This window comes from Aulonocara sp. 'chitande type north' Nkhata Bay, linkage group LG7, assembly GCF_057382095.1.
Source record: "Aulonocara sp. 'chitande type north' Nkhata Bay isolate Kocher_YH1m ecotype deep benthic linkage group LG7, A_spYH_male_GT1.1, whole genome shotgun sequence".
In the NCBI taxonomy this organism is placed as follows: Eukaryota; Metazoa; Chordata; class Actinopteri; order Cichliformes; family Cichlidae; genus Aulonocara; species Aulonocara sp. 'chitande type north' Nkhata Bay.
This window is the reverse complement of record NC_141350.1, coordinates 13,800,930-13,825,158: the sequence shown is the minus strand read 5'-3', so window position 1 is coordinate 13,825,158 and position 24,229 is coordinate 13,800,930. Positions and strand designations below refer to the sequence as shown.

The window sequence follows — 24,229 nt, the reverse complement described above, 5'->3', positions numbered from 1 at the left end:
TTTACTCCAGTCTTGAGTGCTGTACTTAATACTTCTTTCCTTGTGGAAAAAGTGTGTGGTCTGTGGTAATAATAATACTGGTGTCTGGTTAAATAACCGGTTATTTGCTATCAGGTGGTTTACGCGCGTATGGATTGTTAAAACATCAGCTGTTGTGTGCCCTCAGGTGGTCATTTAAACCATGAAGATGTGCAGATGGATCACACAGTGACCGACTGTGAGCTTGAAAGTGGAAAAAGCCTGCACACACTAGAGCTCGAGATCCAGGAGGCCTTCCTGCGCTTCATGGCTGCCATCCTGCGAGGCTACCGTTCCTATCTGTTGCCCATCACCCAAGCCCCGTCCGAGAAAACCACTGATGCCAGCTCCCTCTTTGACATCCAAGGTATGTGTCACTCTCAGCCAGTAATATTCACCATACTAAGTCACGGCAAACCATGCTGACAGGTCATGGCTCCCCTCCTTCTGTGATTCAGTGCTGTAGTAAGTCGCGGGGTTAAGGTCTGAATGCTGCTAAGCTGGCCTCAAATCAGAGCTGTAATGACTGTTGTGATTTATGTTAAGCCTCGGTGGAAATTAGGGTTGGATGACAAGTCAGAGAGGCCACTGCGATTAATAGCACAATGTCCCTGCACATCTGTGTGCTATTATGTAAGAGGAGCAGTGGAGAACAAATTGTTTCATAACACAGCATTTATTTTGCGGAAATGTTGGTTACGGCTGCATCTTTACCCCATAAATATTTTGCAAGGGCTTGACAAGTAAATGCAATGATTTAGAATCATGAGACGGATATGAATTCCCCACTTTTTAAGATTTTCAATAAATAATTTCGTTTTCTTTTTTACAGGCTTCTTGAAGAGCAGAGACCGCTCCCATCAGAGGTTTTACTCCCTCATGACCAAGACTCAAATGTTCAGTCGTTTCATAGAAGAGTGCTCCTTTGTCAGTGATAAAGATGCCAGCCTGGCTTTCTTTGATGAGTGTGTTGATAAGGTGAGGTTTACAGCTAATCTTTATTATGGATTTTCAGTGTCAGAGATGATTCATCAAAATCATTCTGCTGCGTAGGAACAAACGCTCTTTGAGCGATATTTAGTCTGGCCTCTGACTGCTGGCAGAAATTCTCTAAAAAAGAAGCAGAAACATTTAGAGGAACAATTAATCACGCACTGTCCTCTAAATTAAGACCTTTTTTGGACTTTATTTAATTTTCAAAAAGAATGAAAAAGCAATTAACAGGAAGTAAAGGCAATAAACAAAAAGTAATTAACACTTCAGCACATCTCTTGGGCCTCTTTGTAAGATCAGCTCTAAGCTTTTCCATCAACTTTATTGTCTGCTTCTTTTTAAAGATGTTTTCTGTCTTCTTTTTGCTTCTTCTGCTGTTCTGATTATCTGCCTTCTTGTCATTTCTTTCTTCTCCTTTGCTTGTCGTTACGGTCCCTGCCTATCAGTTATTTTCCAGTGGAGGAAAGGTAAGTTACTCAATCCTATGCTGCTGTTTAAATAAAATATTTTTAACATTTTCCCACATTGATCCCAATCAAAGGATTTAATAATGTACATTATATTTATGTGCACTTATTTTGAATAAATCAAGGTGGTGTAACAGAGGGCTAGAAAGAAAATGTCTTTAATGTGATGACATGCATTAGATGTCAGAAATCTGCGTTATCCTTTTTGTTGTTGTTGTTGTTGAAATCCCGTGGGATGTGCTGATTATTAGTTTGTGCTAATTCTTCGTAGACTTGACAGATTTTATGAACACAAACTGACAACTTGTTTTGTCACACCCTCGCACAAAAACACTAAAACATCCGCCTCCTCTGTTCGTGTGTGTACGTGTGTGTGTGTGCTAGTACACTTGTGCAATCAGGAAGTCACATTTACATCCTGCTTGAGGAGTTTGAACTGTATTAATGGTCATTGTGGTTATTATTGAGAAGTGGAAGCCTTGATTCATACAGCGTCATTGCTGCTGAGGTTGACAACAAATGCGTGATTGAGAAAGAGCTCTCGGGTGTAAGAGGAAGGGCAACAAACAGAGAAACACAGAGCAGAATTGAAGTGAGGGCAAACAGGTCAGTGAGGGTCCGGTGACTGAATCATCCACTCAACTGAGTGGAACAAACCCTGTAATCCAGTACACCGGGGAACTATTCAGCCGCTGCCATAATATTAACGTTTTTGTGAAACTCATGCCCGAGATAAGCTGGTAATCGATTCAGACAAGCCAAGTGAGTGCACATCAGCTCAGTAGGCTTTTTATAATGTCCCAGGAAACTATTCAGAGCTGATTTTCTTTAAAAAAGGAGCATGTATGCTTTTGCTCGGCTTCTCTTTGTTCCTGCTGTTGTTCTCAGAAAGGCATGCAGGCATGCAGGCAGGCTTTGAAAGCTTCTCTCCAGACAGCAGATAAGTCCATTTGGAGCTGAAGCAAATGTGGCAGTTAAGTATCAAGTAGTGCTGCCAAAGCTGTACAGTTAAATGGTTTCATGTCCCTAGAGTAACATGGCATCAATTTTGTCCAGGTCACTGCAGCCTAGATTAATTCGGTCTTGGAGAATTCACGGGATCAAGCATTCGGTAGTGCCCTGTAGTTAACTGGAATTGGAGCAAAAGCCATATTTCTGATGCAGGCCGGTTCATTACTGACATCTTTGTGTCCTCACTGACCCTGATATCTGGTCGGATCTGAATGCTTCCAGAAAGCTTTAGCACTTGTAGATTTGTGTTTAGAGAACAGCTAAAAGGAAAGATGAAGACAGCTGCTGAATTTGTGTTTCTCTTGCAAACCAGATGGACAGTGAGCGACCAGAGGACGCCAGACTGATCGAACTGGATGAATCGCACCGCAGCGAGCACACAGTCTACATCAACCCTCCAGAGCTGCCTCCGCCATCGCAGGGAGAGGAGCATCCTCTGTGCTATAGGTACCACACTGCAGATGAATCTCTAAATGAGAGAGGCAAGACAGGGGGTTTCTTTTTTTAAAACTCTGTCCTGTATGCTTGAGCAGCACACTGGGTGCTGCTCCCAAAGGACAGACTCATAAACTGCTTCCGTTGTTAGACTTTGTCACTGCCACAGGGCTGTGTGGTTATTTTGAGCTGTAACACATTACTTTTGGATTCTTATGTTGGTGCCTCAGGGAAGAACCAAACTGTTGTAGGAATAACTCAGCTTGCTAGCATTTATGAGCAATCCATGTCTATTTTTAGCTTATGTAACTGTATATAAGGGAGTATACATTTCTTTCTGCAGCTACTCTGCATTTCCTGTGCTAAATGCTGAGCTTCTGGAGCCTTTGGAGGGAGCAAGTCCTTCATCGGCAGGCATAGCCTCACGCCACAGCAGTCCAGCCAGCCCCACAGCCATCTTTAGACGCTCTAAACAGGTCCTTAAGAATCTTCATGTCAATTTGGTTTCTTTCATGAACAAAGATAAACCTAAATATGTTCAAATTAATGTCACATTTACTCCTGTGCCTATTCTCCATAATCATGTGTAAGGATATGAATGTGAATCCAAAATGCAAATCTGGTTGTTAATAGACAATGAATCACATTTACATCTGATCTTTTTCATCTTAGGAGATCAAATCAGCTCAAAGGATGGCCAAAACATATTCATCTATGCCTCAGATGTGGTCCAAGTGTCTGCTTCGCCACTGCTACGGCCTGTGGTTTATCTGCTTGCCAGGATTTGTTGGCAACTGCCACTCCAAGGTGCGAGCGCTGCGTACGGCTTATGATGTGCTGAGGAAAATGCAGGACAAAAAGCTGCAGGCTCCAGATGAGGTAGGAAACTGCTCTGGATAAGAAAACAATACAGATCTGCCGATATGATTCAGAAAAGACGACGCTGCACATTTTCAGTGTTAACGTGTTTTTTTCTCCAAGGTTTGTTACCGTGTGCTGCTGCAGCTGTGTGGACAGTACAGCCAGCCAGTCCTGGCTGTGAGGGTGCTGTTTGAGATGAAGAAAGCTGGAGTTCAACCCAATGCTATCACATATGGGTACTATAACAAGGTGCGTGCTATCGGTCGTTAACAATACAACTAAGAAAATGCAAGCAATTTGCATATTGGATTGAGATGGGAGCTTAAATCTTAAAATATGTTGTATTTCTTCTCCAGGCGGTATTAGAGAGCACCTGGCCATCGACCACCAGGGGAGGTTACTTTCTATGGGGAAAGCTGAGGAACGTGCTCCTCGGTGTGCTCCAGTTCAAGCAAGCAGGAAGGAAACAACGGAACTCCCAAAGAGATCCTCATCTTTCAGGTAAGGAAAAATTAAATTCCTGATTATGTGACTGTCTGTAACAACCCAATTACATATATTTTGGTGAAAAAACAAAACAAAACATACAGATATTTTTTTCATTCAACTACAGCACTTCCACAAACATCTGGCCAAACATTTTGTATAGAGCAGTAATTCTCTGTGAATCACACACATCATATTTTTGCCTCTAGTGAAAACTACTTTTTCCTCTTGTAAATAAAAAGCATGGATCAATCTTGTCTTGTATTAGCGGTTCAGGCTGGAGGGTATGTTGGCAAACTGAGCCCATTAGTAACATCTAAATGTTATCTAAACACCACAGCTCACCTGAGTATTGGTGCTGACCATCTTCATCCTTTTATGATCACAGTGTAACAATTTTGTGATGGATGCTTCCAGCAGGATAACACGCTGTGTCACAAATCATCTCAAATTGCTTTCTTGAACATGACAGTGAGTTCACTGTATTCAAATGGCAGCCACAGTCACCAGATCTCCATCCAACAGAGCACTGTTGGGATCTAGTGGAATGGGAGATTCTTATCATGGATGTGTAGCCAACAAATCTGCAGAAACTGTGTGATACTATCATCTCAAATAACATCTCTGAAAAATGTTTCCTTAGAACTCCGATTACGGCAGTTCTGTAGTCAAAAGTAGAACTAGTAGTGACTGCTTTACACTCGATCCCAGTGAGGCTTTAAGATGTTTTGGACTGCATCAAATTTACAGAAAATTACTCCTGACTTCATCAATGGTGTATTTTCTTCTTAGTTACTGTAATTGCTTTATGAATTCATGCGACATAGTCTGATCCTGGTTCCCTACCTTGCTTTTTTTGAAACCTTTTACACAAAGTGAAGAGGTTTTCCTCCCTGGCAGTCAAAGTATACAGATTCCTTTTGATCTCAGTCTCAAATTCCCACAACAACCCGCAGAGACCCTCATTACCATAATGACATATTGAGTGATAGGCTTTAATGAAAAAGTAATGCTTTACACCATTTGATACGACATTTTTCCCAGCTGCACATATTTTAACTTAACGTTTTTAAACGTTTAAATTCCCAAAATAAAAACACGATCATATTAAGTGCATCTTCGGTCTTGAGCAAGATTCGTTCACTTTTCTTCACTTTGAGGTAAAATAGATAAATCTTATAGCGCTGGTTGATGCTGTGGCACTCAGAACATTCCTGCGTTTGCTGCAGATGATAATGATTGCAACACAGTTCAGTGAGGGTTTATACATCGCTCATATATAGTGTGAGTGCAGCTCTGGTTTCATAATCCTGTTGGTAGTCTGTCTTTTGTGAAGCCTCTCTCATCCCCTTTCTCTCTGCTCTTATCTCCCTTTAGACGGCAGCGATCTAGACACAGTCAGCCATGGCAGTTTGGACAGCGCTAATGACTCTGCTGAGCGCACCTCCATCGACACCGACTTCACTAAAATGGACTCCAGCGATGATGGATTTAGTACAGGTAGAGAGCTACTGCCCTATGTCGTTCTCATTCCATCTATTTTACGTGCAGCCTTTTACTTTCCCTCATATCTCTCTGATTTATGGGATGTGATTGAATTAACTGCCTTAAAAGTGGCAGAACATCATGAATCTCAAACCTTAATTATTCATCTGCACTGACTTTCTCTCAGTCATTTTACACAAACTAATATATGAAAGACTCCAGTATTAAGGTGTGATGAAAGGTTCACCGTTTTCACTGTTGGTTTTTCCCATACCTGATGTACTTGATTTATATCAGAGAGACGTTTTTGTTGTTTATTTTGATATTATGGAATTATGCCAGGTAATCAGAGCGAAAATCTCTTTAGTGGTTGTGTCGTGTCTTGTTTTTTCCTCTGTGGTTAGATGCTATGGATGGTGAGGTGCAAGGATCAAGGATAGTTTGATCCCTGATTATTTACTTAATGGTGTGAAAGCAATAGGGAATAAAGGGGATGTGTAGTCAAAGGCACTCTGCTAAATACATAGATATACAATATGTGTGCTGCATGTGCCGTATTATAGGTACCTTTCAGCATGTAAGCAAATAACAGGTGATACCTTTTGTTATTTATTTACATTTTATATCCTTTTTGTTCGGCTTGCCCGCCCTCGGCTGGTGGTAGGGTCCATTCAGGCATGGATAAGAGAAAGAAGGCGTAACGTAGATGGAGATGTGGTGGCAGTTTGTTGTGTAGCTGCTTTCTTACTCTTGCTTTTAAATATAACTTTTAAAACTTTCTGCTGCTTTTAAACCAGCCCAGTCAAAAGCATAAATAAATACATATAATAAATCTTTGAATTATGCATTAAAGGCAAATTGCATTCAAATTACATTTTAAGTGATTGGGGAAAATGCAAATGTAAAAGCCAAGAAACAAGCACTTACATAAAGTCTGCTCTGTAATATGTGGTGGTGGAGGTATGGGTGGGGTTGGGGAAAATTGTATTATGTTGGATAGCGTTAGGTAGGCATGTTTCTTTTGTAAGCTCACATCTTCGCAGCTAAGACAAGTACCAAAGCTGAAAAGACCAAAGCTTTTGCGCTAACAATATCATCTGGCACAACTTGTCTCATCAAACTACTGAAAGTGAACAAATTCTTTGAAAATACTCCAAGCACAGTGGAGAAGGTTTGTACTGTCTCCTGCTATTTGACCTTGTGAATTTAATGAAGTTTTTATAAAAATATTCTGTTCCTTTTCTGGTGCCCCTGCTTTTCTATTCTGGGTGTTTTGTGTGCTTCATGCTGAAGGGAATGTCACAAAGCGCTTGTAAGCAAAAACTCTCTGATCAGTTGTCTCATATAAAGCTTCCATGGAGACTAATAGGAACAAATTCTAATTCACTCGAGGAAGAAACAAAACACCAGTGAGAGGACATTTAAAAAGTAAGTGTCAGCGGAGTGATTTCTCCTTATCTTTTTCAGGTGAACAGTCAGACCAAGGCTATGATTCCTTGTCTAAGGAGGAAGAGAGATTGTGCAGCAGAGAGAGTGATGGCACAGCCCTGGTGGAAGACAAAGGAGTCAAGTCAAGTGAGTTATGGATTGCTTTTATGTCGTATCTTTGACACTGGGGGATTATTTCTGCAAAAAGTGACTCACAGCTCACTGCAAAATGGATGCTTTGCCTTTAAAAGCTGGTGGTATCACATCTGGCTGTGGGTGTAAAGTGGGTTTTTTTCTTGTCCATTTGCTGTTAAATTTAGGTGTTTCTCATTAAAAAAAAATACAATCTGCTGATGGATAAACGTGTTATGTAAGCAGATGACTTTTGCCTTGAATTTTGTTGCAAATCATGACATGCGGTGTCTGACTTTGTGTTGTTTTTCTAATTTTTCAGTCTTCATAATCAGTAGTCCTCTGTAATTGGTGTGGCATTTTATCAGAGCCTTAATAACTTATTACTTTTGGCTTAAAATGCAATACAGCTGTATTGTAAGATAAACACATATCCCTTAAGGAACCGCAGAGCTGCCAGTTTCCCTTCCTCCTCGTCCCTGCAGCAGCTTCATGTTGGCGTGAACAGTAGAACACCAGCAACAATTCATTCAAATCTAACAGGATTTTTTAGAATAATGCAAGAGCACAATAATGCCACAGATTTCAGTGGACTAGCCAAAAACGCACAAAAATGCCTTTTAGTGTTCATTCTCAATCTAAATGTTGTTCAAAACTGCAGCGTTTGATGTGGAGGTTCCATTCTTTCTCCCAGCGCCTCCAAATCAAAAGATGCTAACACAGCAATGTTTTATTTATAAAGCAGACTCTCAAGAAGTCGTTTTATTACTGCGTATAACCACTATGTACCGTTCAGCTGAATGCTTTCAAATGTGTTTTTGTCACAGGCAGTGGCCTTAGGCTGGCTTCCAGTCCATCTAGTGACACTCTTCTGAGTGGAGCTTTGCCAAAGGCAGAGAGGCCAAATTCTCTGGACTTGTCTGGTGGACAGGGAACTCTGAGGCTCAGTGTCCCCATTCTAAGTACATCAAAGCAGATTCACCTTGCTTCTGACAGACTGCATGAAGTAGAGGAAGAGGTCACAGAGACTGATAAACAGAAACACCCAGTGGAGAGGGCCGGCGTTATCTGCAATGCCGGGACAGTGAGGAGGACAGGTATTGAGATGGGATTTGATCCCCTGTCGCTGATGGCAACAGCGACCGTACAGGAATGTGACCATGACAACAGCAGTGCATCCAACTCTAGGCGCAACCTGGCCGAGGAGATTGAAACGTACATGAATAATGGCAACAGCCCCTTGAGCAGCCGCACGCCCAGTATGGACCTGCAGAACCCCTCAAGCCCTTTGTTCCGCTCAGCCTCTTCTCCCCACTCCTCCCCGCAATCCTCAACCCTAGTTCAATCCACTACACACCTCCCACTGCCTGCCAAAACAAAGGAGAGGCTGAGGCAGTCTCCATCTCTTCCTCTTGGTATTTGTAACAAAGACAGAGAGAGGCCTCCCTCTTTGGTTTCACCGTCATCACCCACTCCTTCCACTTCATCGTTCTCCATGGAAACACTGTTCACCCCAACTCTCGACATCTTCAAGAGCAGCGTTATATCAGCAGGAAAGGGTGTGGCTGAGAAAGCTAGTCGTCTCTACTCTCGTTTGTCCTCTCAAACTTCACTAACACAGGTTAGAATTTTTTTAACATATAAATAATTCATGCATATTTGGGATTACTGGCTCTAGGATGAAATCTAGTTACAGTTCTTTTTTGCCCCCTGCAGGACGCAAACTGTGACCGCATGAGTGTGTCCTCACTGACCTCAGGAGAGGCCGATTGCTCCTCGCTGCTTGATAATGACTCCTGTCTAGATCCAGATGGATTTACATCCCCACAGCATGGTAGCGTGTCCCGAGTCAGGAGAAGCCCCGTTGGGCATCATCATACTAACCTGGGCAGCCCTGGCACCCCAAACAGAGTGTTCAGACACAACTCCTTTTCTGGTTCGTTCCACATCTTTTAATAAATATTGTTGTAGTGAAGCTTTTATTTTCGTGTGTTACATTGTTATTTTACAACGTTACTGATACTTACACTGGATGATCAACAAAGTCAATTAAATCAGGTCCCTTTCCTGCTAGAAGCAGCTCTAATCTAAAAAACTCATGGCTTAAAGCTTTGTTGTTACAAGCTCATTATAACTGCAGCATTGTGCAGGTTTGCATGAAAACACTTCTTGGCAGTCTAAATTTAGAGTAAGAGTAGGCCTCAGTGATGGAAAGAGTTGGGTGTTGTTCTATTGGAAAGTAGGCCAGCAGGCGTGAGGGATGATGCAGTGTGTAGGTTTTTCTGCACCCAGCCACAGGCCCTATGCTAAACACACTTCAACATGTACACGTGCATGCACAATCACGTGCACACAAGCAGAGACACAGACTCACTAAACCTGCGGCACAAATACAAACACTCATTGCAGATTTTAATAAAGTAATTGCTGCTTTGTTTCAGCTGGACACTTTTTCTTAGTTTCATCCAGATATTTCAAGCTTTGACAGCTGTGTTCAGTCTTGGCTTTGCGTTCTGTGTCTGATTGTATAATCCTCCACTGTATCCAGGTGGTTTGGCACTTCCCTCCAAAACTCCTCACACTCCAGATTCCTCCCCCGACACCGGCCGCTTCCAACCCACTCCCAATTACACCGTAGAGGTAAGGCACCAGCACATAACAATCCCAGTCCAACTCTTGTCTGTAGGCTCGCTCAGGCAGTGTGATGGTTTCTTTCTGAACCTGACGCTTTCTTTTATAGGTGTTGATGTCTAGCTGTTCACTTTGTAAGACATGTGACTGTCTGGTGTATGATGAGGAGATAATGGCAGGATGGACGGCAAATGACTCAAACCTCAACAGCACTTGTCCTTTCTGCGGCACAGCCTTCTTGCCTTTTCTCAATGTGGAAATCAAAGATCTGAGACCGCACAGCAGGTAAAATTTACACAGCACACTATGCTTATAAAGAGAGCTCAAACACTTTGAATAGTTAAAGCCATCAATTTGGGCTATTTTCAGTTACAACATTGTGCTAGATTGTCTTTTCTATAGTATCTTGCTAATTGTCTGGAACATTTTTTTTTTCTTTTTACAAAAGAGCACTAAGGCACACAGACACAGACAAAACATCTTTTATCCCCGTGGCCCATTTAAACAGATCCACTCTCTGTCTCTCATCAGGTCGTCTAAGAAAAGCAATCCGGTTAAAGAGGAGGATACATCCCTGCCACCCAATCCCGAGGAAAAAATCTCCACAACAGACGGTGCAGCTGAGGCGTCTGCAGCTCCTGCACAGAAGCGGGAGAGCAGTGGGGGTGCTGGCCAAGCCCCAGCCTCATCCTCCTCCTCCTCCTGCTCCTCTGCTTCTGCTCCTGTAACAGTGCCCTACTTGAGCCCTCTGGTTCTGTGGAAGGAGCTGGAGAGCCTGTTAGTGAATGAGGGCGACCAGGCAATCTCCTCCCCAAGCGTTGTTGACCAACATCCCATTGTCTTCTGGAACCTTGTTTGGTACTTCAGAAGGCTCGACCTGCCGAGTAACCTGCCAGCTCTTATCCTGGGCTCCCAACACTGTAGCCACGAAGACCAGGTAAATATGACAGCCTGTCACCCACGCAGAATACTTTAATGATGTCATCCCGTGTGCCATCAGCAACTAGAAAAGTGAATATTGTAGCTCATTAGCTTAGCCAAGCGCTAAGGCAAGCAGAAACAGTTTGTACCAACTGGCACTTCTAAAGCTCAGAAAATTATTTGGGACTTTGGTGACTCCTAGTGTTGTTATTAAAAATCAAAACTAACAAAATATAATGCATGAAACCATAACACGACTTGTGTCTACAGAGGACAATGCAATAATGAATTCATCTTTTTTATGTATTTTGTCCCCTTCAGACTCCTCAGATGCTGTCATCGGAGGACAGCAAGCAGGTTCTCGTGAGGATTATGTGGGACAATTTGAAGTTGCACCAAGACAAAGTTCAACCCTGCTACGTCCTGTGGAACACCCACTGTAAGTTAATACAATGTTTACTTTCACAGACTATAGTGCAATAAATTAGAAAAGGTGATATCAGGCTACCTTCAGAAAATTATTTTCCCGGTAAGGTCAGATATTTACATGCAAATGAAACAATGCATATTAACTAGTAGATCATGCATAATTCAGCTCAGGAAACCTATTAATCAAGTCATCTTATCAGTGAGCCACACCTTCAGACTTCGTTTCTTCATTTCTCTCATCTGTTAATGAGAGAAATGAGATGAATGAACCTTTGATCGCAGTGATTTTAATCTCTCCCTCTTCGCAGGTGCCAACTCGCTGGTTCGCTCCGGGTTATGTGAAGAAGGCCAACTCTTCACTGTGGAGCTCCTGCAGGGTTTCGTGAGGAGCATTAAGAAGAGTGATGTGCATCAGCCCATGAGCCAGATCATTCAGCTGTTGGGGCCTGAGTTAGGTTTTAAAAGACAGAGGTAAGTAAATAAAGAGGTGTGTGATGAGTAAAATTACACCGGCAAAATCATATGAATGGAAAATCTCATTGCTTTTCTTTTCTTTTCTCTCCCAAAAAAGGAGTCTCTACAGAGAGTTATTGTTCCTTGCTCTGGTGGCTTTGAGGAAGAACAACATTAATATCAGTAAGTTCAGAGCATGGATATTTTAGTTTTTAGTTATTTTAGCAGGACTGGAAATGTCAGTCCACTGCTTTTGCCCAAATATGTAATAATGACTCTTGATGGCTTTAATGATGCCCTGACATTTTGTGTAACTCCATCAGGCGGGTTTTTTTCTTCTTTTTTTCACATATCCTGTACAAAGTTTTGTGTAAACAGCCATCTTGGATGCAATACACTAGCCTCATTTGTACTCTGTACAAAGTATAAGATTAAAGTATTTGAATATATCCACATAACACAGTTTTAGTACCACCTTACATAACCCAAAGTATTTCTCTGACCATCTACAATAGAACAGCTAGCTAGAAGACTGTAGATTCTTCTGCCGATATTCTCAAATGCCTGCTGTTTGTAGTTAATGGATATAAAAGATTTTATATAAAGAAAGCGTGCTGACAGATTCTTAACTTACCATTATCTCGCCTGCAGGTGCTTTCGATCGCGAGTACAAGCTGGCATACGATCGCCTCACCCCCAACCTGGTTAAACTGACACACAACTGTGACCGGCCCCCTGGAGCAGGGGTCATGGAGTGTAGAAGGACATTTGGAGAGCCTGGTTTGTGAACATTTTGTCCCCCTTCTGTAGCTTTTTTTCCTCCCTCCAACAGTCACTGCTGCTGTTGTTGTTGTTTTGTTTGTTTCTTTGTTTGTCAAACTGCTCTTCAGACTCAGGACCAGCTCATCTGACTGAAGCATTAAGCTCTTGTAAGCACAATGGGACTGAACATAATGCAACTGCCATGAGTTTCTTGAAAACTGTCAGAGCTGAGAGGCATGAAGTGACAGGCCTTGTATTTGTAAATACTTTGAAGATATTTTCTGTATAAATGTTTGCACAGTTATTACACGGTCTACTTTATGCCTCTGTTACTGTTGAAGCTGTGAATAAGTAGGTACAACTAAGTGTAAGTTCACCTCGTCGAAATTCCTCAGTGGTCCTGGTGACCTTGTTAAGACTGTTGTTGACTGTGTGTACTTTTAGACGTTCATGTTTTTACAAAGCACTTTGATAAGATGAGCACTTGCCATTTGTTCTCATTTACATGGGGCTGTGTCTCTGCCACGCACACCTTAGTCATGGTTCTGTCTGAAATTTCCACAGGTTCAAGTTTGTAAAGGCAAATCACTTCCTCTTCATGTACACCTCATAAAGCAGACAGGTTAAACTCATATACTGAAATACACTAAACTAGGTTGTAACCTCATAAAATTATAAACCACAAAATTGTTTCTGATTCAAGAATGGAGCCAGTTAATTTATATGCACAATGTTTATTTGTTTTTGTACAATGTACCAAAAGATCCCAAAAGGGAATATTATATAATTCATTAATTTACAGTTTGGGTTTTTTTTAGGCAATATCTTTTTTTAAAGTAATGATTAAAATTTTGTGTTAAATGTGATTTTGCAAGGATGGATTTCCTTAAAAACAGTACAATCAATCAAAAGGAGATAAATGTTTTCTGTCAACATTTTCTTTTATAAAGACTTTGAGTCACACTAATGGGTTCATAATAATGTACAGAGCATTTGACTCTAGAATTTTGTATATTTTCTTTTTGTCTTCAATGTATGGTGTCGATGTTTTAGATATTTGGACAACAGTGCACTGTTTAGTGTGACATACAGAGTATTGATGGATGTTTTACACACTTATACTAACCGGTCTTGGAACAGACGGTAGTGCAGGCTTATTTGCACTGAGAATATTTAAAGATATAAAGATGTCAAAGACATTTCTTTGACATGAAAAACAGCTCCGACCTGCCCTCATTCAGAAATCACTTTAAAACACAAGTGTGACAGTTCACTCTTTCACGATCAACTGACAAAAAACCTGGAGTGATGCAGCTCCACAGCTCATTGCTGGACTTTGCAGTAACTGATGATACAATGCTGGATTATATAAGTCTGTGTGCTTGAAATAAAACACCAATCTCACAGCATGTAGACCAGTATTTTAGCCAACTTGTAAAAAAAAAAAAAAAAGTCTGGGTAAAAAACAAAACAGTGAATGACCAAAACATAATTTTATGTCTATGTGTTGTTTACACTAAGTGTCAATTTTAACAATGTTTTCAATGTATTATTTATCATTTGTAACACAGATACTGATTTGTATGATTTTTACATAAAGAAAAGAAATGAAATTTCTTCCTTAGGTGGATGTATAGTTTGACTTCATTTATGAATAAAGACATTTATTCTATGGATGTTGTGTTTGATTTATTTTTTATTTTTTCAATGATTTTTCATGATTTTTGAAAAAAAAGTTCAAGCAAGCTCAGGGTCCCTATCATGATTCTTACAAAATCATTTACTTACGATGATACAAAATACACATTTAGTAGCCTACATTTTTCAAAATGTGTCCACAAACTAACACTTTTACTTGCATTTCATAGACAGTGCATAAAAAACCCATTAACATCTCTGTTAGGTCTTACACCGCAAAATCTACACTGTATTAGACAGTAGTCATGCATCTCCCCGTGTACTATGAAAATCAATTTAAAAGCTGCCATCATTTCTATAAGTGAGTATCGGGTTCTAGAAAACGCTTTATTGCTGCTGACATACCAGACACTTCACTGGTAACAATGCAGAGCACGTAGCTTTCTGAATGTTTCCTATAGATATCCAGGTCTATGCTCGTGAGATCCTTTACCAAAAAGGTTAACAGTTCAGCAGAAAGAATTAGATGGAAACTGGGCAGATGATGATACGATCTTCCAACATAACACTGAGCACCAAGAAGATAAAGTAGAGGAGGAACATGGTGAAACCCAGCACCTTATTCATCTTCCAGTTACAGGAAGCAATGGAGATGATGACAAAGAGGAGCATGAGGAAGAGCAGCACAATGGCACAAAAGAGCCCATTGCTGCTGACAGCCACTGGACCAAAACTATGGATGGCTGAGTACAGGAGCCAAGGGACTGGGAGACTTTTAAATAAAATGATAGTGAAAAAACATAAAGAAAAGGGAGAGAAAGGAATTATTAAAGTTTGTGTTAAGCAGCTTTAAAAACGAAATTGATGACAATCCAGCTATAGAGGCTCACCCCACAGTGATGTCAAAGATGTTACTGCCCACAGAGCTAGACACAGCCATGTCTCCCAGGCCTTTACGAGCCACAATCACACTGGTAATGAGGTCAGGGATGGAGGTCCCCGCAGCCAGCATAGTCAGGCCCATAATTTCCTCTGAGATGCCAATAGTCTCACCCACCTAGGAAGATGAACAAGATTTTTAGGTGCTCAGCTTTTAGTTTACACAGATCTTTTAACTCATTCACTGCCATTGACGTCTATAGACGTCAATTACGTTTTTCAATGGGAGGGGCTAGAATACAACCTCGGGCAGCTTGTCAGTGAATTTTATTTTTTCATATATTTGTAAATAAATTGTTTTGATAAAACATAACCTTTCTCAGTGTTATTTCTGTTTTATAGAAGTGAAAAACTATTTTATATGTTAGAGGTGTCACAAAGCAAGAAATATTAGTGTTCTGCTTGAAATGTATTTTTCACAAAAAGCTCGTTTTGGTGGAACCCACCTCTCTTCTACAGCTGATTACTAAAGAATGGAAAATGGTAGAAACAAGCTTTATTTTTTGGATGAAAGAAGAGAGTCTGTTCTTCATTTTGGTAGGTTCAGCGTTTATATGATCATAACACACAGTTTTCTGTGGCTCTTCAAAAATGAGTAAAAATGCTCAAAAACCCTGGCAGTGGGGAGTTACCTGATTTGAAAATGGCTGGCAGTGAATGAGTTAAGTGATACTGTGTGTCAATGCACATCAACAGGAAACAAAGCAGAGTATTTGTATCTAAAGTAACTGACCTGATGGGCCCACCACACCATGAGGTACGAGAAGATAGCAATCCATAGAATAGAGCCCAGGAAGGTGACAACAAAGAATTTTCTGGATTTCTATAGGACAAAGTGAGTTATGGAAAAGCAAAATGCAGCATGATTTAAATTACCACAGCTGATATCAGAAATATTATGGTATCTCTCACCGGGTTGCGAACATCTGGGACGGTAAGCCACAGAGGGAAAACTATGGGCAACAGGAAGAGGTAGGTTGCTTGCTTTCGACGTGTATCGGGCCATTCTAAAGACAGAGGTTCATCGTCTTTTTCATCTTCTTCTTCGTCTTTATCCTCATCATCATCCTCATCTTCACTGGACTCGTCACTTTCATCATCGCTGTCCTCTTCGTCGCTCTCAGAGTCGTCTGACTCTCCTGACCCATCATCTTTTGCTGGTACATCTTCCTGAAGTAGGAAAGATACCGCAATTAAAACATATGATAAAAAGAAACAAAAGTCAAACCATCCTAAGGAAGCAGGTGCCCACAAGTTGTATCATTGATCTGTGCATTGACTCTTACATAGACAGGAATCAAAGACTGACTTCTGGGCTTTTTGAAAGCCACCAGGACATGGTTGGAGAGTACCTTCTTGTCCTCTGGCTGCTCCTTCTTTTCTTCTTCTGCAGCTGGGGTTGGTTCTGACTCTTTGCTCTGCTCAGTTTTTTCCCCACCATCTGTGAAAGGAATCCCAAAGAGTTTGCTTAATAACTGCGGGCCCTTATGCAGTTATCTGGAAGATTTTAATTTCATTTAAGACTTCAGGACTGATTACAGGAAGAACTGCAGTCAATGCATTAGCTGAATTCACTCACTGTCTTCTTAGCTATATACCTATACATTCCTTGAGTTCTCTGCATAGTTATATGCACTTGGTTTGTACATGCAATTTGACATGTCAAATATGTCAAATAAAAAAAAAAACATAAAGCTAGCATTAACAAGTAAACAAGCTTCAGTGATTTAGCATCCTAACAGATGAGTTTCGTCTTGCTAACCACCTTGGCCAACGTGTGATGCAGAGAAATGTTAAAAACATTGTTAATACTTCCTTACATTCACAAGGAAAGCTGTGATGACGGTGGAGAGGGCTGCTCTGACCATGTTGTTTTATTACTTTTTTGCTAAAATGTTATTTGGCAAATTCCTCCACCTCCTGTCATTCTCAGTTTGTTAGCAAGTAATATTTGGTAATATAGTAGATATTCAGTTATAAAAGTAATAATATTTTAAAATTCTTCAGTCAGGAAAGAGTGCCAAAAGCTGAAGACATCCATGTAAAGTGCAGACAGACAGCAAAAATGGTATGTTTTAATCTGTTCCAGTTTAACTAGTTAAACTGTTAAAAAGTGGAATAATATGTTTGTTTGTGTATTCTGGAGGCTGGGGAATCTCTGCTTGCCTTTGTGTAAAAGTCACGCCACCGTCATACAGTATATATATATATTTTTTTTAACTAGTGTGTACTAACTGTTTCCAAGGTATAAGCTAAAATATTACTACAATGGGGAAACAGTTGTTTTATTATGATAGTTGGCATATAGCGACATCTACTGATGTTGAACAAAAAACCTATTTTTTTTTTTTTAAGTCATTTTGCGCATGTCATTTTAATGCTTTGCAGACCAGCTATTGATAATGATACTAAGCAGGTGTCAGTCTCTAGTCAGTGAATGACGCTCACATCCTTCAATGTTACCTTCACTTTTGTCTTTGGCGTCTGATTTCTTTCTTGCCACACTGTTCAGAGTTTCAGCTTTCTCCTTAAATTTCCCTACAAACACACAAAGTGGCAAAATAAAATTAGAATCACAGACGTCACACGGAGGGCCCTAAACACAGTACAAAGTGCTTTTAATTTAGATTCATTATGTGTATATTGCTGCTATATTACGGTAGTCGTGAAACCCTAAAGAGAGCCTGATTGAAAATGTTGGTGGTTAAGATTTGTATTTGATTAACTTATTGCTCATCTTTTCATCAGACTGCACTTTAGATTGAGAACTACTATAAGTTAATTTAGTATTTAACTGATATTTAATTGTCATTTCCTGGAGTGGGAGGAGCTACTGACTATATGGTCAGCTACTTTCCAGAAGCATTGCATGTTAGGTCATAATGGTGAGTAGGCCACAATGGATGTACTACAGAATTGCTATCTTAATAGTTTATTTTACTTTTTGGATAATCAGTGTTTAAGTTGAGGTTACTTGTTTTTCTTTTGCTTTATACTAAACTTCTTGCCTTAGTTTGATTGCAAATACGGCACACTAATAAATTGCTATGATGAAAAGGGGGGATAAACAAAGACTGGACTGTTCATCTGCGTCCACCACACAGCCATTCCTCACAATGAGGCTAAAATAATTATTAATATTACCAGTAGTACAGCAAAAACCACAGAAAGACAGCGTCAGCAGTCAGTTTTTCAACTTCTCATATTTTGGACTAAATACACTCATCCCAAGGTACATAATAACAGAGTAGAGTATTTCTATTGATAGTGCTCCCCAGACATGAGAAAAGGTTTGATTGACTAAAAATTATTGCTTGACAGAATTACTTCTGTCACTGATGTTTCTTGGATGGATCTCAGGGTGTTTTCATGCCTGCTGTGTTTAGCCCATTTAAATCAAACTCTGGTTCATTTCCCCCCTTCATGCAGTATGTTTGTGCAGATGTGAACACAGTAACCACACCAAGAGCCTTTAGAGGAGGTGGTCTTGGTGCAAATGAACTCCTTGAAGTTTGTTTATAGTGTGAATGTGATCCGACAGTGATTCAAGCCATGGCTTGAATCACTGTCGGTAAATGGCCTGTATTTGTATAGCGCTTTACTAGTCCCTAAGGACCCCAAAGCGCTTTACACAACCAGTCATCCACCCATTCATCCACCCATTCACACACACATTCACACACTGGTGATGTCAAGCTACGTTGTAGCCACAGCCACCCTGGGGCGCACTGACAGAGGTGAGGCTGCCGGACACTGGCGCCACCGGGCCCTCTGACCACCACCAGTAGGCAACGGGTGAAGTGTCTTGCCCAAGGACACAACGACCGAGACTGACCAAGCTGGGGCTCGAACCGGCAACCTTCCGATTACAAGGCGAACTCCCAACTCTTGATGAACCAGTCCAGCCCTGTATGCAGCTCATCTGCAGTCTGGTGTTACCTACATCTTCCTATTCAGAAGGCAGAATTTCTGAGTTCTGAGTACAATCGAAAGCACCACGACTGTAGTTTTTGTGTTGGATGTAAAAAGCGCACATGACGCTGTGACGTAGGCTAGAATCGTGGCGGCGGTCAACGGTGTGGGATTTCTCCAGGTGTGGGATTTCTCTCATGGAAATATGCACATCATTTTTTCCTTTCTATTGGTAGGTGGCACAGTGCACTTGTGGCAAGTAAGCAAGCTAGAAGACTGGCAATCTTGCTGGGTATCCAGTTATGGAAGCAACACATTAACAAGAGAATTCTGAGTAAAACCAAAGTTACTTTCCCTAGTAACTAGTTACTTTGAAAGTAACGATTAACTTGAAGTAACTGAGTTACTTTTGATAGAAGTAACTAGTAATGTAACTAAGTTACTAATTTAAAGTGACTTACCCAACACTGGTCATCATGCACTAACTGACTTTTTCTAGAGTGTATTGCAGCTATACCCTGGTGATATTCTTCCTGTTCTCCTACAGGCCTCTAAATGGATCCCTCTACAGACTGAGGTAGGTATTTATCTGCTTAGTATCAATCTGGACTTAGTGCTGCCTTCATGTGGGACACTTTGCTAATCCATTTTAGAATGAGAAGGACATAGTACTCAGACAGCTATTATAAAAGCACTTGGTACACAGTTATCAGTCATCAAACAGTATTCACAACTATCAAATAGTACTCACCATTACCTATAGGGTCTAATGTATGAATCATGAGTTGGAAGATGGTGTTTCTCATTGTGCTGTTGTGTAAAGAAGCAGAACTCCCCCCTCGCTGAAGGGATGGCTTCAACTGGGGAAAGAGACGGCTGAGGTCATGATAACTAGTCACTGTACAGATAATAGCCCATCACTGTTAAACATGCAATAGTGGATATAGTGGCTGTTTTTTTTTTCTTAACTAGTGCAGGGAGCTAGCACTTGTCTTAATTATTTACAAAATAAGACTGTGAGTCTGAAGGGTATAAAGAATTTTTTTGTGACTTTCTTCTTGCAGTTTATTGGTTGGTGAATTGATTTTTACCTTTAAAAGATTCTTGTCCTCTGGAGCAGGAGGGGCATTATCCTCACCGTTTCCATTAGTCTGTGTGCAACAATGTTTTGTTCAGTGATGATCATTCAGCGGCAGAGATAAAACAAAGTTCATTCTGGTAGATTTTATATTAGTGCTATAATTTAATGCATTACTAGTTCACTCATTGCACACGCTGCCTGACTTGATGATGTCAGATTTTTTTTTTTTTTAAATGCAGAGGATGACAGTATTTTTATTGTATCCATTATCCCCATAAAATAATTATTAATGATTCTAAATGATATGAAATAGCATTTTCAACAAGGAATAAAATGTTCTCTTTTTGGGAGTCCCACCCTCAAAAACCCTGAGTATGAACAAACCCTTAAACCCTTTACTTGGTGTAAGTTAAGCCTCAGTCACACTGTTTAGGTTTGGACACGCTATACATGGATGCTAAAGGAGCTATAACTCTGGAAAGCATTCATTTGCTGCAGCTGATTAGCTTTGGGGTGTTTTTGTTTTTATAAAAAGCTACGTATATATCATGTGACGAAACTGCTTCCTATATGCTAATAATAATCCCTACAAAAACCTCTACTAGTTAAATATCTTAAAATCTGCTGATTTATGTCTCTCCAGCAGGAATGCATTAATACCTAGCTAGTATGCCTAGCTCTTCAAAAGTTTCATTAGGTTGTTTTCTGTTACCAGTAGTTTATGGGTTTGGGTGAAAATGGAGAAAACTTTTCAATATAGATATCAGACAACAGACTTATTAGTTGTCTGACTGAGGATAAGAGCTTTGATGAATTCTTTAATAGGAGATCTTACCTTGTCAGGTTCCTCTACAGCAATAACTTTGACAATGCTCTTGTGTTTGTGGAGTTGGGTCTTGAATGCACGCTCTATTTGCACATTAAACTTCATGAAAATGACATAGACAGTGTAACAAGCCACCAGCATCATGCTCTCCCACCACATTATGACATTATCCAGGAAGAAGATAATTAGAAAGATGAGGCCAAGTATGTAGAATGACACATCTCTGAATAGAGGCCACCAGGTCAGATGGAGAATCTCCCGAGAAAACAAAGCACACATTCCAATCACAAACAAAATATTGAAAACTGCTGAGCCCACAATTGTGCCAATACCCACGTTGCTGTGGGCAATGAAGACTCCTATCAAAGAGGTAAAAAGCTCAGGGGCAGAACCTCCGGCGGCCATGAAGGTGGCTCCAGCCACATCATCAGAGATTGCCAACTTGTTTGTGATTACCCCGAGAGCAGGAACAAAAAACTCATCACACACAATTGCAAGTGACACAAACATGTACATCATCCCAATAATGTGAAGGGTCACCCAGCCACGTCTGCGATCTTCGATTGAAAAAATGTCCTCTGGGTAATCACCCTTCATATGTGGCGCTTCACCCGGAAAGGCTGGTGGGACGGTAGTTGTAGGAGGAGCTGGCGTGGGTGTTTCCGGAAGTTCAGGTGCCACATAGATGCAATGCACAAGAGTCCGATTTGTTGTTGGCAATAATGGCGATTCAGTAGTGGTAGATGTTGTGGATACTGAAGTTGTAGTTGCATTATGGACATCATACGTTGTGTTTCTTTGCTCAGTTTGCTCTAAATCATATGCTGTAGTTAGAGCCTTTCCCAGATCTGCAATCTCCTCAACCCCCTCTGCTGAACCTTCCCCACTATCCTGTGCAATTTGAGGCATTGCCAAAGGCTCGTACAGTCTAGTGCTGATGGTCAGCTGGTAGAGGGTACAGAGGAAAACCCCAGAGAGGAGAAAAAGAACTCGGCTCAGCTGCAGTCGCTTCCTTCTGGTACAATACATTTTTCTCCAGCAGCAGGTGTTGCTTTTGGCTAGGTTGAAATAAGGTGCATAAATAAAATTTGGTGGAGTCCAGTTCTCTCCCCAGAAGACCATGGGGTGGCAGAATTCAAAACTCCAGTGATGTGACTCATTTCACATCTTCAAATCCATGGAATACCCAGTCTATAGTACAGTAAAGGAAAAACAGGGATAAAATTGCATTTGGAAAAGATATTAATAGTATACATGTATTTCAAGGCATTTGGACTATTCATAACTAAAATGTATCCATTATTATGTGTCACAGTATTATCATGGGGAAAACAATTATTTGTTTGCTCACTTACAACAAAATTAAATCTGTTTTTTTATGGTAGTTTTAGTTTAACAAAGAGAGACAGAATATCAAACAAAACACATTATATAAAGGTTATAAAGTCATTTGCATGTCACTGAGCGAAATAAAGATTTGATACTTCTGTTCTTAAATAGTTATGTGCATGAAGCACAATCGTCCACATAATCAGTTTCTTCCATTCCAACCTCTGCATTCCCACAGGCTAAAGAGTAAAGTGCTGTCAAAGAATGTCAGGAGCAAGATTACAGACCTGCGCAAGGCAGGGACGGGCTACAAGACCATCAGCAAAAAGCTTGGTGGGAAGGTGACAACACTTGATGTGACTATTAGGAAATGTAAGACACAGAAAATGACCCTCAATCACCCTCTGTGAGGAGCTTCAAAGTAACTCTAATAAGGAAGCCACATGTATAGGCTCATGTGAAGTTTGCCAGTAAAGATCTAAACAATTTAAAGAAGGCTTGGGATAAATTGCTGTGGTCAGATGAAATAAACATCAAGCTCTTTGGCCTCAACTCGACTCACCTTGGTGGAAACACGGTGGTGGAAACATTATGTTTTGGGTACAGGAGAGATCCTCTCATTGAGGGACAAAAGGACGGGGCTGCGTACCACAAAATCTTGGACAAGAATGTCCTTGCCTCAGCTAGAGCACTGAAGAGAGGTTGTGGATGGGTCTTCCAGCATGACAATGATCCAAAACATACAAGGCAACTAAAGAGTGGCTAATTTGTTCTATGTCATTTTTTTCTGGAGTTTTTGTTGATATTGTGTGTCTCTCCATTGAAAAAAAAAAACAACCATAAATATCAGAGACTGTTTATTTCTTTGAAAACGAGAAAACAAACAAATTCAGCAGATCATCAAATTATTATTTTCCCCACTGTATTCATAGATCCATTTATAAAGTGTTACAGTTACTTTCTTTGTATAATGCTGGTTTCTGCACAACATGAAAGACTAGAGTTGTGATGCAAAATTTAAAGCAAGGAGCCAATCTAATTGCTTTATCCAAAGAGAACAAAAAGGTTCAGACTTACCAGAGAATAACATCTTGCAAAATCATAAGTGCAAGCATATCCAAACACAGGTTTCCACTGTCAGCTATTGTGGCACAAACAAACTGTTGCAGTGGCCAGTGTTATGTATGTAGGACACAGAACAACTCTTCACAATGGATCAGCATAATACCTAATACCTGAAGTCTTCTAAGAGGATTATGTGCGTTACCGCACTCTCACTTGTGAGTATACCTTAGTAATATTCAGTTTAATGCAAAATAAGTGTTTGTTTTGTCTAATGGTATTTTGACACCACAGTGTTTAGAGAAAAAAACTTTGATGACATAGTGAAACGTATTATACTGGTATGTCTACCTTTAAACTTCATATTAAAACATATAAGTACCATATCAATGTGCATAACTGATAAAGTGACGCGTTCCTTGATGGATTGCTGTTCCGGTGTTTCCAGCATAGGAATATGAAATAGTAGTGCATCTTAAAACACTGTTGCAAGGGCGAATGCCATATTCTGAAAACTAGCCAACCATTAGACTCAGACTGTTTGCAGCTTTCAGTGGTGACTTGATCAGTGATGTCACGTGTATGTGTGATTAATGCTCCCCTAGTGTAGGTGAATGCATTTCCATGAGTGAACGCAGCTTTAGCACTGACTCCTCCCATACCTGCTTCCTAATCGTGGGTTGATAATATAATGCACCTGAAGCCTTTGTTTACGTCCCACTCTAACCATATATGCACTATATGCTTGCTATCTATCTTGCAGCAAAAGAGGAGGTATCACTTGGATCAAATAAATATGTATTTGGAAAGATGTTCTTGTAAAAGTAAACTTTGGTTTTTGGTTTAATTTTAAAATGTGTGCTGAAATTTGGTAAATAGTTTATTGTGGGGTGTATGATTGTGTACCTGCCAACAGGGGTAGGCAACTCC

The 24,229-nt window shown here is 40.4% G+C and overlaps 2 protein-coding genes across 6 annotated transcripts in view; one reads left to right on the top strand and one right to left on the bottom strand.

Moving 5' to 3' along the window:
- Positions 1–14,186, top strand: part of dennd4a (DENN/MADD domain containing 4A) — a 23,191-nt gene extending 9,005 nt beyond the window's left edge. For 2 of the 3 annotated variants that reach the window (XM_086298752.1, XM_086298751.1), the window contains 19 exons: positions 167–385; positions 851–996; positions 1,458–1,478; positions 2,803–2,936; positions 3,268–3,400; positions 3,597–3,803; positions 3,906–4,034; positions 4,142–4,286; positions 5,649–5,771; positions 7,224–7,331; positions 8,144–8,937; positions 9,033–9,252; positions 9,865–9,956; positions 10,057–10,232; positions 10,479–10,884; positions 11,190–11,307; positions 11,606–11,768; positions 11,869–11,933; positions 12,402–14,186. In XM_086298752.1, coding sequence (XP_086154878.1) covers positions 167–385; positions 851–996; positions 1,458–1,478; positions 2,803–2,936; positions 3,268–3,400; positions 3,597–3,803; positions 3,906–4,034; positions 4,142–4,286; positions 5,649–5,771; positions 7,224–7,331; positions 8,144–8,937; positions 9,033–9,252; positions 9,865–9,956; positions 10,057–10,232; positions 10,479–10,884; positions 11,190–11,307; positions 11,606–11,768; positions 11,869–11,933; positions 12,402–12,538 — 3,536 coding nt within the window. In that variant the 3' untranslated portion in view covers positions 12,539–14,186. The remainder of the gene's footprint in view (positions 1–166; positions 386–850; positions 997–1,457; positions 1,479–2,802; positions 2,937–3,267; positions 3,401–3,596; positions 3,804–3,905; positions 4,035–4,141; positions 4,287–5,648; positions 5,772–7,223; positions 7,332–8,143; positions 8,938–9,032; positions 9,253–9,864; positions 9,957–10,056; positions 10,233–10,478; positions 10,885–11,189; positions 11,308–11,605; positions 11,769–11,868; positions 11,934–12,401) is intronic. The other variant, XM_086298753.1, reaches the window with a different exon arrangement.
- slc24a1 (solute carrier family 24 member 1) lies at positions 14,176–24,229 on the bottom strand. Of its 3 annotated transcripts, none has more exons than XM_086298755.1 (10): positions 23,315–24,229; positions 20,918–22,099; positions 20,093–20,152; positions 19,759–19,861; positions 17,553–17,627; positions 16,376–16,530; positions 16,002–16,259; positions 15,823–15,912; positions 15,041–15,207; positions 14,176–14,922 (listed from the first exon to the last, which is right to left on the bottom strand). In XM_086298755.1, exons 2-10 carry the CDS (start codon positions 22,028–22,030, stop codon positions 14,673–14,675), a joined length of 2,271 nt encoding a protein of 756 aa, XP_086154881.1. In that variant the 5' UTR covers positions 22,031–22,099; positions 23,315–24,229; the 3' UTR covers positions 14,176–14,672. The 3 variants fall into 3 exon arrangements, with proteins under 3 accessions (XP_086154881.1, XP_086154880.1, XP_086154882.1); XM_086298754.1 differs by having other exon boundaries at positions 19,753–19,861; positions 23,315–24,225; XM_086298756.1 differs by having other exon boundaries at positions 16,442–16,530; positions 19,753–19,861; positions 23,315–24,217.

Bases quoted from the DNA above. Each gene is read 5' to 3' on its own strand.
- slc24a1 (XM_086298754.1), bottom strand. From the start codon at position 22,030: ATGGTCTTCTGGGGAGAGAACTGGACTCCACCAAATTTTATTTATGCA. The intron at 20,153-20,917 runs GTAAGATCTCCT...TGTTGCACACAG, and splicing joins CTGTAGAGGAACCTGACAAG to ACTAATGGAAACGGTGAGGA. The intron at 14,923-15,040 runs GTGAGCCTCTAT...TTTATTTAAAAG, and splicing joins ATCTTTGACATCACTGTGGG to TCTCCCAGTCCCTTGGCTCC.